Source organism: Linderina pennispora, assembly GCF_002104995.1.
Source record: "Linderina pennispora strain ATCC 12442 chromosome Unknown DL89scaffold_4, whole genome shotgun sequence".
Lineage (NCBI taxonomy): Eukaryota > Fungi > Kickxellomycota > Kickxellomycetes > Kickxellales > Kickxellaceae > Linderina > Linderina pennispora.
In genome coordinates, this window is record NW_024468252.1 from 463,131 (window position 1) to 476,570 (window position 13,440).

Below are 13,440 nucleotides of genomic sequence, written 5' to 3' on the forward strand. Positions count from 1 at the left end.
CGATCCCACTCAAATGGGCTTGTGTAACCCAGCTTAGCAAAGGACTGCTTCAGTGAGCTAATACCAGCCATCATGCATTTACTAATCATCTGAAACATTTGTAATCGGTGGTTTTCTCCGTGGAGTTTCTACCTGCTTGGAGCTTGAGGTACCGCTCGATAAGCACATGATCAAGGGAGCTGCAGTGGTAGGTGGCTCGGCTCATTGCTGCAGCCAGTCTGGTGCTCATGGTACATGCTGCTGAGAATCCTGGCTGCTTCTGCCTGGTGGTCAAACGCTTGCAGAGACGCGAACAGGTCGCTGGCATATCCCCTGCCGCCGCCACGTAGCTGGCTGCGTTGGTCGATTGGAGTGTCCAAATCAAGGTGCTGTGGTGGCGGTGCATGCCGATTGCAGTAGATTAAATGGTTAAACATCATCCAGGCCTCGCCAATCCGCTGCTGCGCAGCCTCGACATTGGGAAAGTACGCTGACGTCAGGCGAATCGCGTTATAGGGAGTCAGAAACTCAGTGTACTCGCCGCCCCAGCTCATCAGGGTGTTGAGCGCCAGGCCCGGCGAGTGGTCGAATGAACTGCGCACAAGCATGCCAAACTGCTTGCGCATGCCGAGACGGGCACCGAATACGATGCGGGTCTTTTTGAAGGCTGCCTGGAGCTCAAGCATCGACAGGATTGGCTGAGAGCCACGCCGAGTCCCAGCCTGTTGATGGTGCATGCGTGATCTCGCGCATCATTTGGTCAATGTAGCGTGGCCATTGGGCTTGGCAAAACGCTGTTAGCTGCACCGGAGTGAGATCAGTACCCTGGCGTTCCTCTGGTCCCATGATCCGGTCTGGCAGCTGCGTTGAAGCGTCTTCTTTAGCGCGCACGCAGCCGGTGCTGAACAGGTACTTGGCAAACAGCGGCCGCTGGGCCACCAGGTTATCCACATGCACCCAGTTGAGGTGGCCGATGGCGATAAGCAGCTTGTTGTTATCGAATTCCCAATCCAGCCGCGGATCATGCAGGAGCTCAAGCAAGATTGTCCATGGGTTGAACAGGATCTTTTGTCTGTCTATCGGCATGGCCAGTGCGTCGTGCAGTTTCGTCGTGGCTGGCACAAACCGGGGCATTGTCTTGGGACTCCGCTCAACCTGGCTATACATGGGGTAGGCGTCGCCGTAGAATGCCCCCCGGTGCCTGCGCCTGGCTGTCGTATGAGCATGGTTGAGTGCTGCAGTCGCGCATCTGACGGTCTCTTGTTGGGGCTGCATCTGCTGCTGCGTGGTATTGCGGTACTCGGCTGGCTGCCGTTGGCGCCCGCTCTGCCACGCAATCTCTGGGATATTGGCAACCACTTTGTGTCCAAGCCGCCGAGTCTGCTGGAGCCGGGAGCTGGCGCTGGGGCCGCAAAGGCCACAGAACCTGCTACTAATGGCCAGTGTTTTCATGTGCAGTCTTTATCTGAAAATTCCTTGTCTTATCCCTGAAAGCCTCGCCGATATTGATTAAAAAAAGAAAAAACCTGCGAAAAAATGGGGGAAAACCGATGGTGATCAAGCAAGAAGTCTGAAAGCGAGCTCATTAGCGTGTGGGGGAAAATTGAGGGACAAATTCTTGAGTGGAAAATTATGAACGAACGACTCCACCGACGAGATTTTCGGCTGTCCTCTCGGTAGTGCTCGGCGCTATTCTTTCCTCCACTTTTGCTAGGTTTCCCTATTTTCGCTATTTATCTTTTTATTACGCCGACAGGCCGCACGAGCTTCTCCTATTTACTGCCCACATAATGTCACTCGATCCAGCATCAGTCCCGTTTCTGCACTCTTGCGAGAGGTGTCGCCAGAAGAAGCGCAAGTGCTCTGGGGATAAGCCTGCCTGCGCATGGTGCCGCGGGCATGGGATTCCATGCCGCTACCGGCGCTCGATGAGGTTCAAGAAGCAGCTTGAGGGATATCCACTGAATGGCGACGCAGCATCGTCCTCGGGGCTGGCAGGTACGGGTTCAGGAGTGCAGCAGAGTGAGTCGCTGGCCAATATGTACACGCCTGTGCCGCTCCCGGGTCCCAACTCAGCGCAGGCCGCCTCAGCACCGCAGCAGCCGCGCCCATTCTCACAGACAAGCCCAGCTACAGCGCCAATGTCGCTGGCGCAAACTCAACCACAGGGATCATCGCCCGGGTTCCGGTCACGGAATATGTCATTGGCAAGCAACTTATCCCTCATGGCTGGCACCATCAACTCACCAAATATGGTATCGCAACCGCTGGTATCAGTAGCAGGCGAGTTCGTCGGTGGGTGGACCAGCTATTTCAGGCTGCCGTGGTCAGCACTGGCATGTTGTCGTCAATGGATGCGCTGTCGCGTCTGCTGTCGGTCGATATGCCGCCACTGTCGGAGCAGCCGCCAGAAAACTTGCTGCAGTATGTTAATGCTTACATGACGCCAATTCCGGGGGCGGTCAGTATCTGCACCTGAGTGGCTCTCGTCAAACAACGCAGAGGCGAACATATTGGCAAATCTAGGCGACCTTGCAGGCATCGGGATCAGTAAACGGCGGTGCAGGGCCGGTTCCGCTCAACTTTACGGATAACCTACTTGGGTTCTCGCAAATGGGCAGCGCGTCGGATGATTTCCTCAGCTCTGACTCCTTATTTCCTACAGGAGGTGGGGTTTACCCAGGTGCAGGGCAGGGACCATCGCTCCCGACAGCGGCTACCACAGCACAGCAGCTGTTTAGCAGCATCAAAAACACCGCCAGCACACAGCGGAGCAGTCTGGCCAGCCAATCTCCGCCGCTCAATGAAACCGGCAGTCCGGTATCCGTAAACACTGATGCGAGCTATCACCAGCAGCAGCTCCAGTTCCAGCAGCAGTCGGCAGCCAGCTTCAATTCGCTCCAGGCAATGATACAGGGGCCAGTTGGAGCAGGTCTCGGGACTGACTGCGGCGGCAGGCTCACGTGCAGGACTCAGTGCCAGCTGAGACAGCCAATGGGCGTCCCCTATATCAAATGGCGTCACCGCAGCCAGCAAACGCACCGGTTTCGAGTCTGCCCGTGTCCCACCAAGCCAACACAGCAGACACCGAAAGAAGCGCGCAAGGTCTCGTCAGCCTGAGCCAAAGATGGCGATCGGATACCGCCCATTCAAGGGCATCGGTGACCTGTCACACCCGGTCGATGAGCTGCAGGTGCCAGCGATTCTGAAGGAATACGTGAAGCCGTTGCCAGACAACGCATCTGCTTTGACGATTTACAAGATCATGCGCGAGACGTTCAAGGCGCCACGGATGGGTCTGGTGTCGATGAACCTGGAGGTGCTGTGGTATATGCTGCACAAGAACGTGCTGCCGCGCATTGTCTTTTACGGTCACATATCGAGCAATATCCGGTGCAGCTCAGCCAACCTGGACATTCGGGCGATGCTCCCGCCCAATATCGATGAGCTGTGCTACGACCTAGCGCTGAAGGAGGTGCCCAAGATCAAGGGCTGCTCGGAAATCTGGGGCGCCATTGGCCTGTGCATGGTGACACGCTACGAGTTCCAGTCGTCGCGGTACAACGAGATGGACGAGCATGTCAACATTGCAATGGAAATAATGTACCGAGTCAAGTACAAGGGCCATGCGTATCCGTGGACCGACGTGCCGGAGGACGAGAAGGAGAAGCTTCGGATACCAGTACCTGTTGGCCATCTTTTGGAAGTGCGTGCTATGGAAGGTGGTGGCAACGCATCTGACCGACCACCCAATCCACTTCAAATACGGCGTGGACAGGCTACCTGACTACGCATCCAAGACATACGACCTGTATACAACCAAGGTGGCGTATGACGTCGACCTGATAGGAGATGATTCCGGCCAACTCGTGGTACGGGGCCGACCCCGACAACCCTCCCACGCTTCGGTTCCGTGGTCCCAGCGATCCCGAGTTTATGCAGATGCGGCCCGAAGGCTCGCCGTGCTTGGACCGCACTGTGACGACAGGCCACTACCTACAGCAGTTGCTGGTGATGTTTGCAAAGTTCCTCGATATTCAATGCAGGGCGCGCGAGGGCAAGCTCGACATTATCGGGCTGCTCAAGGGCCTGTGGGTGAACCAGGAGGATATGCGCAAGTGGCGGTATGCACTGCCCAGCGAGATTCTGCTGGACTCGAGCAAGGTCAGCGAGTACATTGAGATGCTCAAGCCCAACTCGTCGGCGTCGCTGCGTGAAATTGACATCCGGGCATCACAGCTCAAGGACATGACGGTGCTGCTGCTGCTCTACCACACGTCCATGATCAGGGCAAACCGGTTTGTGATGAAGGCAATGCTGGGCGAGCCGCTCAGCGCACCGGCGCCCAACGTGGAAACGCAGGTGTTTGGGATTCGGGATCTTTACGACTCGACAACGCCACCCAAAGCAGGTTAAGGACAGCATTGGCCACATGAACTTTTATTTCCACGGGTGCCGCATCCAGGCGGTCAAATCGGCCAACTCGCTCTGCCACCTCGTGCAGGCGGCATATGCGTGCAAGTTCAATTTCTACACGCTGGGATCTCCAATCATCTTTTCGATCTTCGAGCTGATGGTGGTACACATCAGCTTCCTGCGTAGTCGCGACTCGGACATCGGCTGGCGCGCGAAATCGCGACTGGCCAACATCTTCAATATCCTGAGGATGCTCCGGCACTGGGCGCCAGCACTGCACACGTTTGTTGCCGGAATCAGGTGCCTGAGCGACCCAGCGCTGTGTCTCGATAACCCGCCAAGCATGTCCAAGCTGCGCAATGGCATGATAGAGGCATCGATGCTGGCCATGACCGACATGCCGGCCAACTCAGGCGAAACGTCTGATGAGGACGCTGGCAGGCAACGAGCCAGAGTCGAAGCGGCGACGCAGGGCGATGAGCCGCGGCACGGCGCTGGACTCGCTCGAAGATGCGCGCAAGAACATTGAGACATCGACTGTGCCGCTGGGCTCGCAGCAGCCAGTCGATGTGAAGCGCGACGAGACGCTCAGCTACGACGCGGCAGACCCGATTCCCGAGTTCCCGAACCCGTATCCGCCGAACCATGTCATCACGCTGATTATCAAGGATCTGGGGCTGAGCCTGGCCGAGTTTCTGGCGCCGTCGTACCCGATCCTGCTGCTCAAGCTCATTCCCATCCGTGCCTTTGTTCCAGAGGCAGAGCACAGCAGGCCTGTTTGGCGGTGTCCCCAAGCCATCCAGCTGATGGTGTCTTCGATCTTTGCCAAGGAGAGGGGGATCTGTGGTGTCCCCAATATGCGCCCGTGCATGTGTGTTGGCGAAATGTTTCTCCGTTGCTATCTCGCTGTTGCGGCCATCACCGGACCTTGCCACAAGTCCAAAAGGCCCCGCCCCCTTTTTTCGATACTGTTTTAGTAAGCACGAAATAAACACTCCGTCTGCAGTCGACGGTGGAGCTGTGTAACGCGAGTGGATGGCTCCATGCCGTGGTCCATCGTGAACTCTGACGAGATAAGCGGTATATTTTCTGGAGTAGATCCCCGCTGCTCACAAGCCATGATGGAGTCTGACTCGGCGCCCAATAAATGCTCCGTCTGGTGCGCCTGGATGAACGCATTTTCCAGATCACCACACTCTTCTCTCCCACAAACCTTTCTTTACTCCAGTCTGGTTCTGTGTCTATCCCTCCTCTTTTCTTTTTCCACTGGTCCCCTTTCTGTCTCCTTTTCATTATTACTCATGTTCACGGTTCCCTATCTAACATCCTGCAACCATTGCCGGGAGAAGAAGCGCAAGTGCAACGGCGAGAAGCCCACATGCAGCCTGTGTCGGGCGCATGGCGTGCCTTGCGAATATCGGCGATCAAGGCGTTTCCGGAAGCGTGTCCAAGCGCCGCAGGCGATGCCCTTACACACAATAATGCCAGCGCCGGGGCAGCAGGCGCGCAGTGACACTCCTAACCGCCCGAGGCAGGACTCGTCAGCACCCCCAGCTAGCTACTTTATCCCAGTACAGCCGCAACAGCCCAGTAGCACAATCGCACCAGCCAACTCGTATCCAGTGGCATCTGTATTCCCTCAGCAGCCGCAGCGATTCTCGGCACCACTGTCGACACCCGCGCAACAGCAGCAGCAGACACCTAGTACGAGTGCACAGCTGCCGAACAATGTAGCGGCTCTGTCGAGATTGCTAGCTGGAGACATGTATCCACAGACACAGCAGCTGCCGCAGCCGGTATTGCAAGGGATTAATACGTACATGTCGCCGTTTGCGAATCCGTGGAGCCAGTCGTCGCTGCCAGAGTGGATTGGGCAGCAGAAGCCCGAGGCTGAAATTATTTCAAACCTGGAGAACATCGCCAATGCACATTCAACCTCGCCGCTGCTGCAGACGCAGTATGCAACCAGTCCCGGATGCATGCCGTTTAGCAACCTGAATACCCAGCTGATGTCCAGCCTGGATCCGTTCCAAATCAACCAACTGCAGCAGCAGCAGCAGATGGATATTGCACTCAACGGCAGCCAGGAGTCATCGCTGATAGAGTCGCTCAGTTTGCCAACGATGCTGTCGTCGGTGCCTGCCAGTGTGGCTGGGATTCCAATTAACCAGGCAACTGGCGGCATGAACTCTGGTGTTTGTCCAGTCGCCAACAGCATATAGCAGTGAACTGGGGAACAGCTCGATGCACAGTCAATCGCCATCGACAATGGACATGGGAAACAGCCCAGGCGCCGGACGGCTGCTTGACGGCGAGCTCCAGCGACTGGCAGGCACTGCCGATAACCTGGCCAGCGGCGGAGCACCCAAGCGCAACTCCACCACCGACACGTCCGAGATGGCAACGTCGTTTTCGCAGCTGCTGTCATCGGCAGAGGCGACGCCAAAGTCAGCCCAGGCAGGCAGCTTCTCGACCTTTCCTGCGCAGCGTCTCAAGACACAGCGCAGGCGTAGCCGTAGCGAGCTGCCAGCAGTTACCAGTGCGCAGCGACTCTCAGACTTGTACGTGCCGCCGGTCATCGAGATCTATGCGCGCGAGTTCCCAGCCGAGCTTTCGCCAGGAGGTGCTACTCCGAGTCATTCGCATGGTCTTCACACGTACGCGCACGTCGCTTGTCAACGTCGACATTGAGCTGGCGTGGTTCATGATGCTCAGGGGTGTGATCCCGCGGATCTGGCTGTTTGCATTTATAGCCAGCATGGCGCGAGGCCACGTGATCGACCAAGCCCTGGCGCAGCAGCTGCCGGCGAATTTCGACGAGTCGTGCTATGAGTACGCAGTGCGCGATGTGCCGCTGGTTGCGGCGTCGCCGTCGTTGTGGAGCGCGCTCAGCCTGCACCTGATTGCTCGATACGAGTTCCAGTCGGCTCGGTACGATCTGATGCAGCAGCACTTTGAGATGGCGGCGGATATTCTGGCCAAGACAAAGTTCCACGGGTACGCGTTCCCGTGGACCGATGTGCCCGAGGCCGAGAAGCAGTCGTTCGAGTTTGACTACTACGTGTACACGTACTGGGTCGGGTTCCAGTGGCACCTGGTGTGCTGCTTCAACCTGGACCGACCGTTTAATATGGATCTGGAGCCCACGGCAATGCCAATACCGACGTGCGGGCGCGGGTATTTTGCGCCGAACCTGCCGTGCAGCTTTGATCTGCTAACGATTCTGCCGGCGAACAGCTGGCCGCAGTCGAGCCAAAACAAAGGTCTGACCAAGGTTCCGTTCCGTGGGTTCAGCGACACAGAGTTCGAGGCGTGGCGGCCGGCCGAGTGGAAGACCATTGCGCCCAACTACAAAATCACCGTGGCGCTGCAGCAGATGCTGCCGCTGGGGGCGATGCTGTACCGGCTGCAGTGCGAGTTCTGCGAGGGCAAGCTCACACTGGTGGACTATCTGCAGAGGCTGCGGATCAAGCAGGAGCGGCTGAACCGGTGGCAGTACTCGCTGCCCGACGAGTTCGAGATCACGCCCGAGCTAGTTGTGCGTCTGTATGCGGCAGGCAAGACCTGCGCAACGCCAGGGGTTGAGAGCAACATCATGATGAACTTTAAGGAGCTGGTGATGACGCTCGGACTGTACAACTCGCTGGTGATCCGCGCCAACCGCGTGGCGCTGCTGGGGATGCTGCGTGAGGATCTGGCGAGCCCAGCCACATCGATGCATATGCGGGTATTTGGGATCCGGGATTACATTGAGGCGCAGATTCCGCAAGACGATGAGCGCGGCAACAACGGGCTGTGGCAGCGCAACATGGAGTTCCACCGGTGCCGGTCGCTGTGCTACGAGTCGATCGATATCCTCTGCGATGTGGTGCAGATCAGCTTTATGCTCCGGCTCAACGTGTTTACATATGGCACAACATATGTGGCCATTGCCGGGGAGATGATCAATGTGCTGATCAGCCAGCTGGGCATCAACGACAGGCACGTCAAGTGGCGGACGAAGACGCGACTGGCGCATGTGCTGTGTCTTGGTCCGGTCGCTGCAGCACTGGGCGCCGGCGCTGTATCTGTTCGTGTATGCGATCCGGGCGCTGTCAGACCCGGGGTTGGTTTTGGAAGGGAATGTGAAGATCCCGACGCTAGGTGGATCTGGTTTCGCGCAAGAGCGCAGAGGATAAACAGACAGACAGCGACGGCAGCAAATCGGCGGGTGTGGGTGGAGGGCAGGCGTTGGCACAGGTTCCAGAAGCGGCAAGCGAGGCGGGGGTGCCGGATATTCCGAACCCGTTCCCCAGCAACCACATCATCAACCTAATTGTAGCAGAGCTGGACCTCAGTCTGGCCACATTCCTGGCACCGGCGTACCCGATGCTGCTGCTAAAGATCTTTGCAGGCAATTCGCAGCAGTAATAATGAGTAAAATAAATGCTTTTAAACAGTCTGGACAAAGTTGGCCATGCTTCCAAAGGCGCGCTTTGCGGCGTCGGTAAAATCGAACAGCACAAAGACATGGGGCATGTCCTTGTAGACCTCGAGGGTTACGGCATTTGGGCGGCCGCGGTTCTGCTTTTTGATCTTGGCCACCAGGGTGCAGATATCGTCGTGGAGCAGCTCATTCTGGCCCATCTGCACCAGCAGCGGGGGCAGGCCGGACAGGTCGCCGTAGACAGGCGAAACCAGCGGACACTTGAGCTCCTCCAGCATCTGCTGCGATAACGGCCGGCCGGCATCGTAGAACATGCGGGTTGGGTGGAAGGGGTCGTCGAGCGAAAAGGCCGGCAAGTAGTCGAGGTTTCTGTTGGTGAGCCAGCTGTTGCCCGGGCACGTGACATCAACCCACGGCGAAACCAGCATGGCTGCCCTGGGCATCTCCATCTTCAGGTCCTTGAGCAAAAGCAGCAGGCCCAAGGCCAGCGTGCCGCCGGCACTGTCGCCGCCCAAGAAAATGTTCCTGGGGGCAAACCCGTTGTTCAAAAGGTAGCGGTATGCGATGTAGCAGTCGTGGAGCTGCTGCGGGAAGCAGTGGCGCGGGGCCAGGGCGTAGTTTGGCGAGAACACACGCATATTGGTCGCCGACGAGGTGTTTGCGTATATGAAGAGATGGTTCAGGGAGCGCTCCCCGAGGCAATAGGCGCCGCCGTGGAAATGCAAGATAATCTGCTCGTCCTTGCGAATCGGATAGGGAGCCAGTATTTTGCTCCCCATTGCCTGCGACTTGCACGTATGGCAGTGCATCGCATGCTTGCCCAAAACGCACTGGAACGATAGCGTGCGTGGAGCCTGGGCGTCGCACGCGCGGCGGTCCTCCTGGGCCAGTTTCTGCAGGCGGCGGCCGGAGTCTTTGTATGTGAGGCTCGGGTAGTCTACACATAGGCTGTGGTTGATTTCTATGGAGAACTCGCGGTTCACGCCGTCTCTTAATGTCAGTGGACGTACTGGCAGGTTGTTCAGCGAGATGTAGTCGGCAATTTCCCGGTAGTTTATGCGCTGCGAGTCGGTGTTTTTCAGGTCGTGCGGCAGCGAGTCGGCCAGGAAGGTATGCATGACGTCCTTGATTATGTGGAACCGCAGGTCCCAGGATTTGGTCTCGGGGCCGTAGCGGTAGAACCGGTAGATGGTTAACAACACACAGTGGGCAATCATCAGGATATTGCGCAGACGGTCGTATACGGAGGTGGTGGTTTTCAAGGGCAAGTTGATGGATATGTATTCGTTCGTCCATGGTTTAGTGAAAAAAGTATAACGTTGCGGGATAGAGTTGCGAAAAAGGGAGGGAAAGGACTCGAGGCACAGTAGGGCTATGAAGAAGCAAATATTAGACATGATCGTTTGGTTCAAGGGGGATTCCGCCATTTCTATTCATTCACCAGGGAGGGCGGGGAATCTCGCTTATTGTTCACTCCTGTGCCTGATATGCAAAGCATCCTCCCCCGCATCAGTGAGGCTCTGTCATTAAACAGGAGGTATTGGCGGAAGGGGGGTTTGTGGAGGGTTACTTTTCGCCAAATATTGTGTGGCTAAAGCCAGTATTTACGGCGGGCGGAGGGGACACAGCAGTAAGCAAAGCGACAGGCATGTGCGATCGGTGGCTATCACCTGGACTGCCCTACGAGCGCACGGCGGTGATTGCATGATCGAATCAAGATCCCTTGGTTGAAAAACAGGCGATGCTTACCCAAGAGCAGCAGGTTTTTTTCTTCTTCCTCTCCGATCTTCAATATTTTCCAAAGCGTGATCATTATGTACGGCGGGCTGAGAAACACGGGTGGGCGGGTTCTGGCACGGCACAGGTGGACATGGCAATACAATGGCGTAGCAACAAACACCAGACGGAGTCTCTCCGAGCTATACACAAAAAGCAAGCCGGCAGAACCCCCAAGGCAGCACAGACAGCGTCGGCAGTGCCTCTGCCCAGGCAGCACGATCGGGGGCACTGAGTCCAAAAGCGCAGGCCGAGCATGACGCCGAGAAGCAGACACGAGGACTGCAGGGCACAGCAGAGGAGTTCTCACGCACAGTGCACACGGACCAGTGGGAGGCCGACGAGATCTGGCTGCGGTACATTGCTTTGCCGTTCGGAATCATACCAGTATCTACGGACAATAGACGTGAACCGAGCGCTGGCGATGATCCGGCTCGCAGTGCGCACACCAACAACAACGACACTGAACCGCATGCTGGCAGTATACGGGCGCGCCAAGCGAGCCGGCGTCGCGGCCGATGCGATCACGTTCCAGGAGCTGATTGCCGTCAATGTCGGGATGGTGAACTTCCGGCACGCGCGCCGATGGCTGGCGGAAATGCAGCGGCAGGGCATCCAGCCGACAATCCGGCCGTTCCGCACGCTGCTTAGGGGCCTGGGGAAGGCCGGCGAAATCGACGGAGCGCGGGCGCTGTGGCTGGAGATCAAGCGCATGCTGGCAGCCGGCGAAATCTCCGACGGGCTGGACCGCGCGACATACACTTGCATGGTTGGCGCCGAGGCCCGTGTGGGCAATTTCGCGGCGGCGTTGCGGCTGCTCAACGAGATGACAGCAGCCGGGATTCCGCAGGACATCACCGTGCGCAATGTGCTGCTCCAGGCCATTCTGACCCACCGCGGGCTGGCCGCCGGGCTGCAGGAGGCGCCAGATGATCGCTAGTGACGGGCTGGTGCTCGACGGGTTCTCGTTCAATGTGCTGCTGGAGGCTGCGGCGCGGGAGGGCGATCGGGAGGCTGCGCGTGATCTGCTCTCGCAGGCAGGCGGCGGCTGGCGTGGTGCCCACAGCCAGCGTGGTGCAGAGGCTGCCGTTTGCGGGGCTCGAGACGCTGGAGGTGCTGGCGCAGGGTGGCATTGCCAGCGTGCAGGGCCTACAACTCGCTGATTGTGGCGGCCGCGCGCCGCAACCAGTTTGCCCAGGCCCAGCAGCTGCTGGCGCATATGCGGACACATGATGTGGTGCCCAATGCAGTGACATATACAGTGCTGCTGGATGCGCTGGGCAAGGCTGGGCGGTGCGACGAGGCGCATGCAGTGTACGCGCAGATTGTGCGCGAGGGTGTGGTGAAGCCGGATACACACATGATCGCCACCATGGTCGATGTCAGCGGGCGCCAGGGCCGCGTGGGCCAAATGCATGCCTACCGCCAGGCGCTGCAGCAGTTTGGCCTGCCGCCGACCATTGTGATCTACAACTCCATCCTGGCAGCCCTGGCGCGCCAGCCCAAGGTCGATCTGGACGCCGTGGTCCGCACGCTGCATGCGCTGGTCCACGAGCGCCCACTGGTGCGCCCCACCACCCGCACCATCAACTCTGTCTTCTCAGCCTTTGCCCAGCGCGCGCGCAGCAGGCCGTTGAGCGAGTCCAGACGCCGCTTTCTGCGCGCCTGGTGGGAGCACACCAAAGAGAAGCACTTTGTCGAGAAGGACGCATACACCTACGCCCTGGCCATCGATGCATTCGCGCATTCCGAGAGCCTCGACGACTCGCTGGCCGTCTACAGGGAGATGCTGGAGCATGCCTGAGCTGGACCGCAGCGTGCTGCGCCAGTTCGCCGAGTCGCCGAACCGCATGCTGGCGCTGATGCGTCTGGCTGCCACCGCCCAGGAGTTCGACCTTGTATTGCGGCTCTGGCGCAACTGGCATGCGTTGCGGCTGCCGCCGTCCGAGAAGGCCGTGGCATTCATGCTTCTGGCCTGTGACCAGCTCGGCCATGTCGACCAGGCCCGCGACATTGTGCATACTATGCTGACTCCGCCAGCGCCCGCCATGCCCCAGAGCGTCAAGGAGCCGGTCCAAGACGAGCCGCAGGCGCTGGTCCAGCAGAGTCTTGATCTGGACGCACCCGTGTCGTTCCGCCCCGAGATGCTGGGCGAGTCCGCCCTGGCCATGTTCATCGGCATGGCTGTCAAGCACCAGGCCCTGGACGATATCATGCCGGCTATCCGTCTGTGGGCCGCCGACCATGAGCAGGAGCTGCTCCGCCCACTGCCCCGCCGCGAGCTGTCGGAGCGCTCCGTGGCCAAGATCCTGGCTCTTCTGCGCCACTCTCCCGACCACCACGCAGAGCGTATCGCCGACCAGTTCCTGGCCTTTGTTGAAGACAACTTCCCCGAGTCCATGCCAATGTAATAAATGCCGCTTGTAAAGAACGGGCTTCAGCATCTGTGCTTGTTACGCTCTTGTCATATTAAAAAACCAACATACATTATACAAAATCCATTTACGCCGCGTAGCTGGCCAGCTGCCGCACAAAGCTCATGCTCTGGTCCGGCAGGTGGTTGAGCGTCGTGTACGCAATCAGCGCAATGCTGCCGCACACCACCCCATTCACCAGGTACTTTTCCCAGCTCTCGAGCATGTACAGGCCCATCGTGACCTCGTACTTGTAGTTGAGCTTCTGAAGCGACTGCAGCATGTTTTTATGTCTCCCTTGGAACCCGGAATGGCGCTTTTGAAATTAAAATATACCTATGGAAATTATTGCTTTACTAAAAAGAGTCGGTGGAGGGGAGAATGTTGGTGCGGAGCTTTTGCGCTTTCAAGACTCCCCCAACATCCGTG

At 58.1% G+C, this 13,440-nt stretch overlaps 6 protein-coding genes across 6 annotated transcripts; 4 read left to right on the forward strand and 2 right to left on the reverse strand.

Moving 5' to 3' along the window:
- Positions 1–64: 64 nt before the first annotated feature.
- Positions 65–1,517, reverse strand: DL89DRAFT_266282 (uncharacterized protein). The gene is made up of 2 exons (XM_040887026.1): positions 787–1,517; positions 65–677 (listed from the first exon to the last, which is right to left on the reverse strand). The coding sequence occupies exons 1-2, from the start codon at positions 1,429–1,431 to the stop codon at positions 171–173; spliced, it is 1,152 nt and encodes a 383-aa protein (XP_040744778.1). The 5' UTR covers positions 1,432–1,517; the 3' UTR covers positions 65–170.
- Positions 1,518–1,600: 83 nt separating this feature from the next.
- On the forward strand, positions 1,601–2,764 carry DL89DRAFT_122662 (uncharacterized protein). The gene has a single exon (XM_040883227.1). It carries the CDS (start codon positions 1,770–1,772, stop codon positions 2,421–2,423), a length of 654 nt encoding a protein of 217 aa, XP_040744779.1. The 5' UTR covers positions 1,601–1,769; the 3' UTR covers positions 2,424–2,764.
- DL89DRAFT_122661 (uncharacterized protein) lies at positions 2,765–3,891 on the forward strand. Its single transcript, XM_040883226.1, has one exon. The coding sequence runs from the start codon at positions 3,107–3,109 to the stop codon at positions 3,764–3,766; it is 660 nt and encodes a 219-aa protein (XP_040744780.1). The 5' UTR covers positions 2,765–3,106; the 3' UTR covers positions 3,767–3,891.
- Positions 3,892–5,569: 1,678 nt separating this feature from the next.
- Positions 5,570–8,833, forward strand: DL89DRAFT_266284 (uncharacterized protein). Its single transcript, XM_040887027.1, is given in 5 exon segments — positions 5,570–6,588; positions 6,611–6,956; positions 7,006–8,413; positions 8,442–8,519; positions 8,539–8,833. The coding sequence occupies 5 exon segments, from the start codon at positions 5,877–5,879 to the stop codon at positions 8,803–8,805; spliced, it is 2,811 nt and encodes a 936-aa protein (XP_040744781.1). The 5' UTR covers positions 5,570–5,876; the 3' UTR covers positions 8,806–8,833.
- On the reverse strand, positions 8,827–10,038 carry DL89DRAFT_291803 (alpha/beta-hydrolase; the record flags this gene model as incomplete). Its single annotated transcript, XM_040890233.1, has 1 exon — positions 8,827–10,038. The coding sequence occupies one exon, from the start codon at positions 10,036–10,038 to the stop codon at positions 8,827–8,829; it is 1,212 nt and encodes a 403-aa protein (XP_040744782.1).
- A 567-nt stretch (positions 10,039–10,605) lies between these two features.
- On the forward strand, positions 10,606–13,008 carry DL89DRAFT_282718 (uncharacterized protein; the record flags this gene model as incomplete). Its single annotated transcript, XM_040889708.1, has 4 exons — positions 10,606–11,456; positions 11,527–11,723; positions 11,744–12,371; positions 12,427–13,008. The coding sequence occupies exons 1-4, from the start codon at positions 10,854–10,856 to the stop codon at positions 13,006–13,008; spliced, it is 2,010 nt and encodes a 669-aa protein (XP_040744783.1). The 5' UTR covers positions 10,606–10,853.
- Positions 13,009–13,440: the final 432 nt, after the last annotated feature.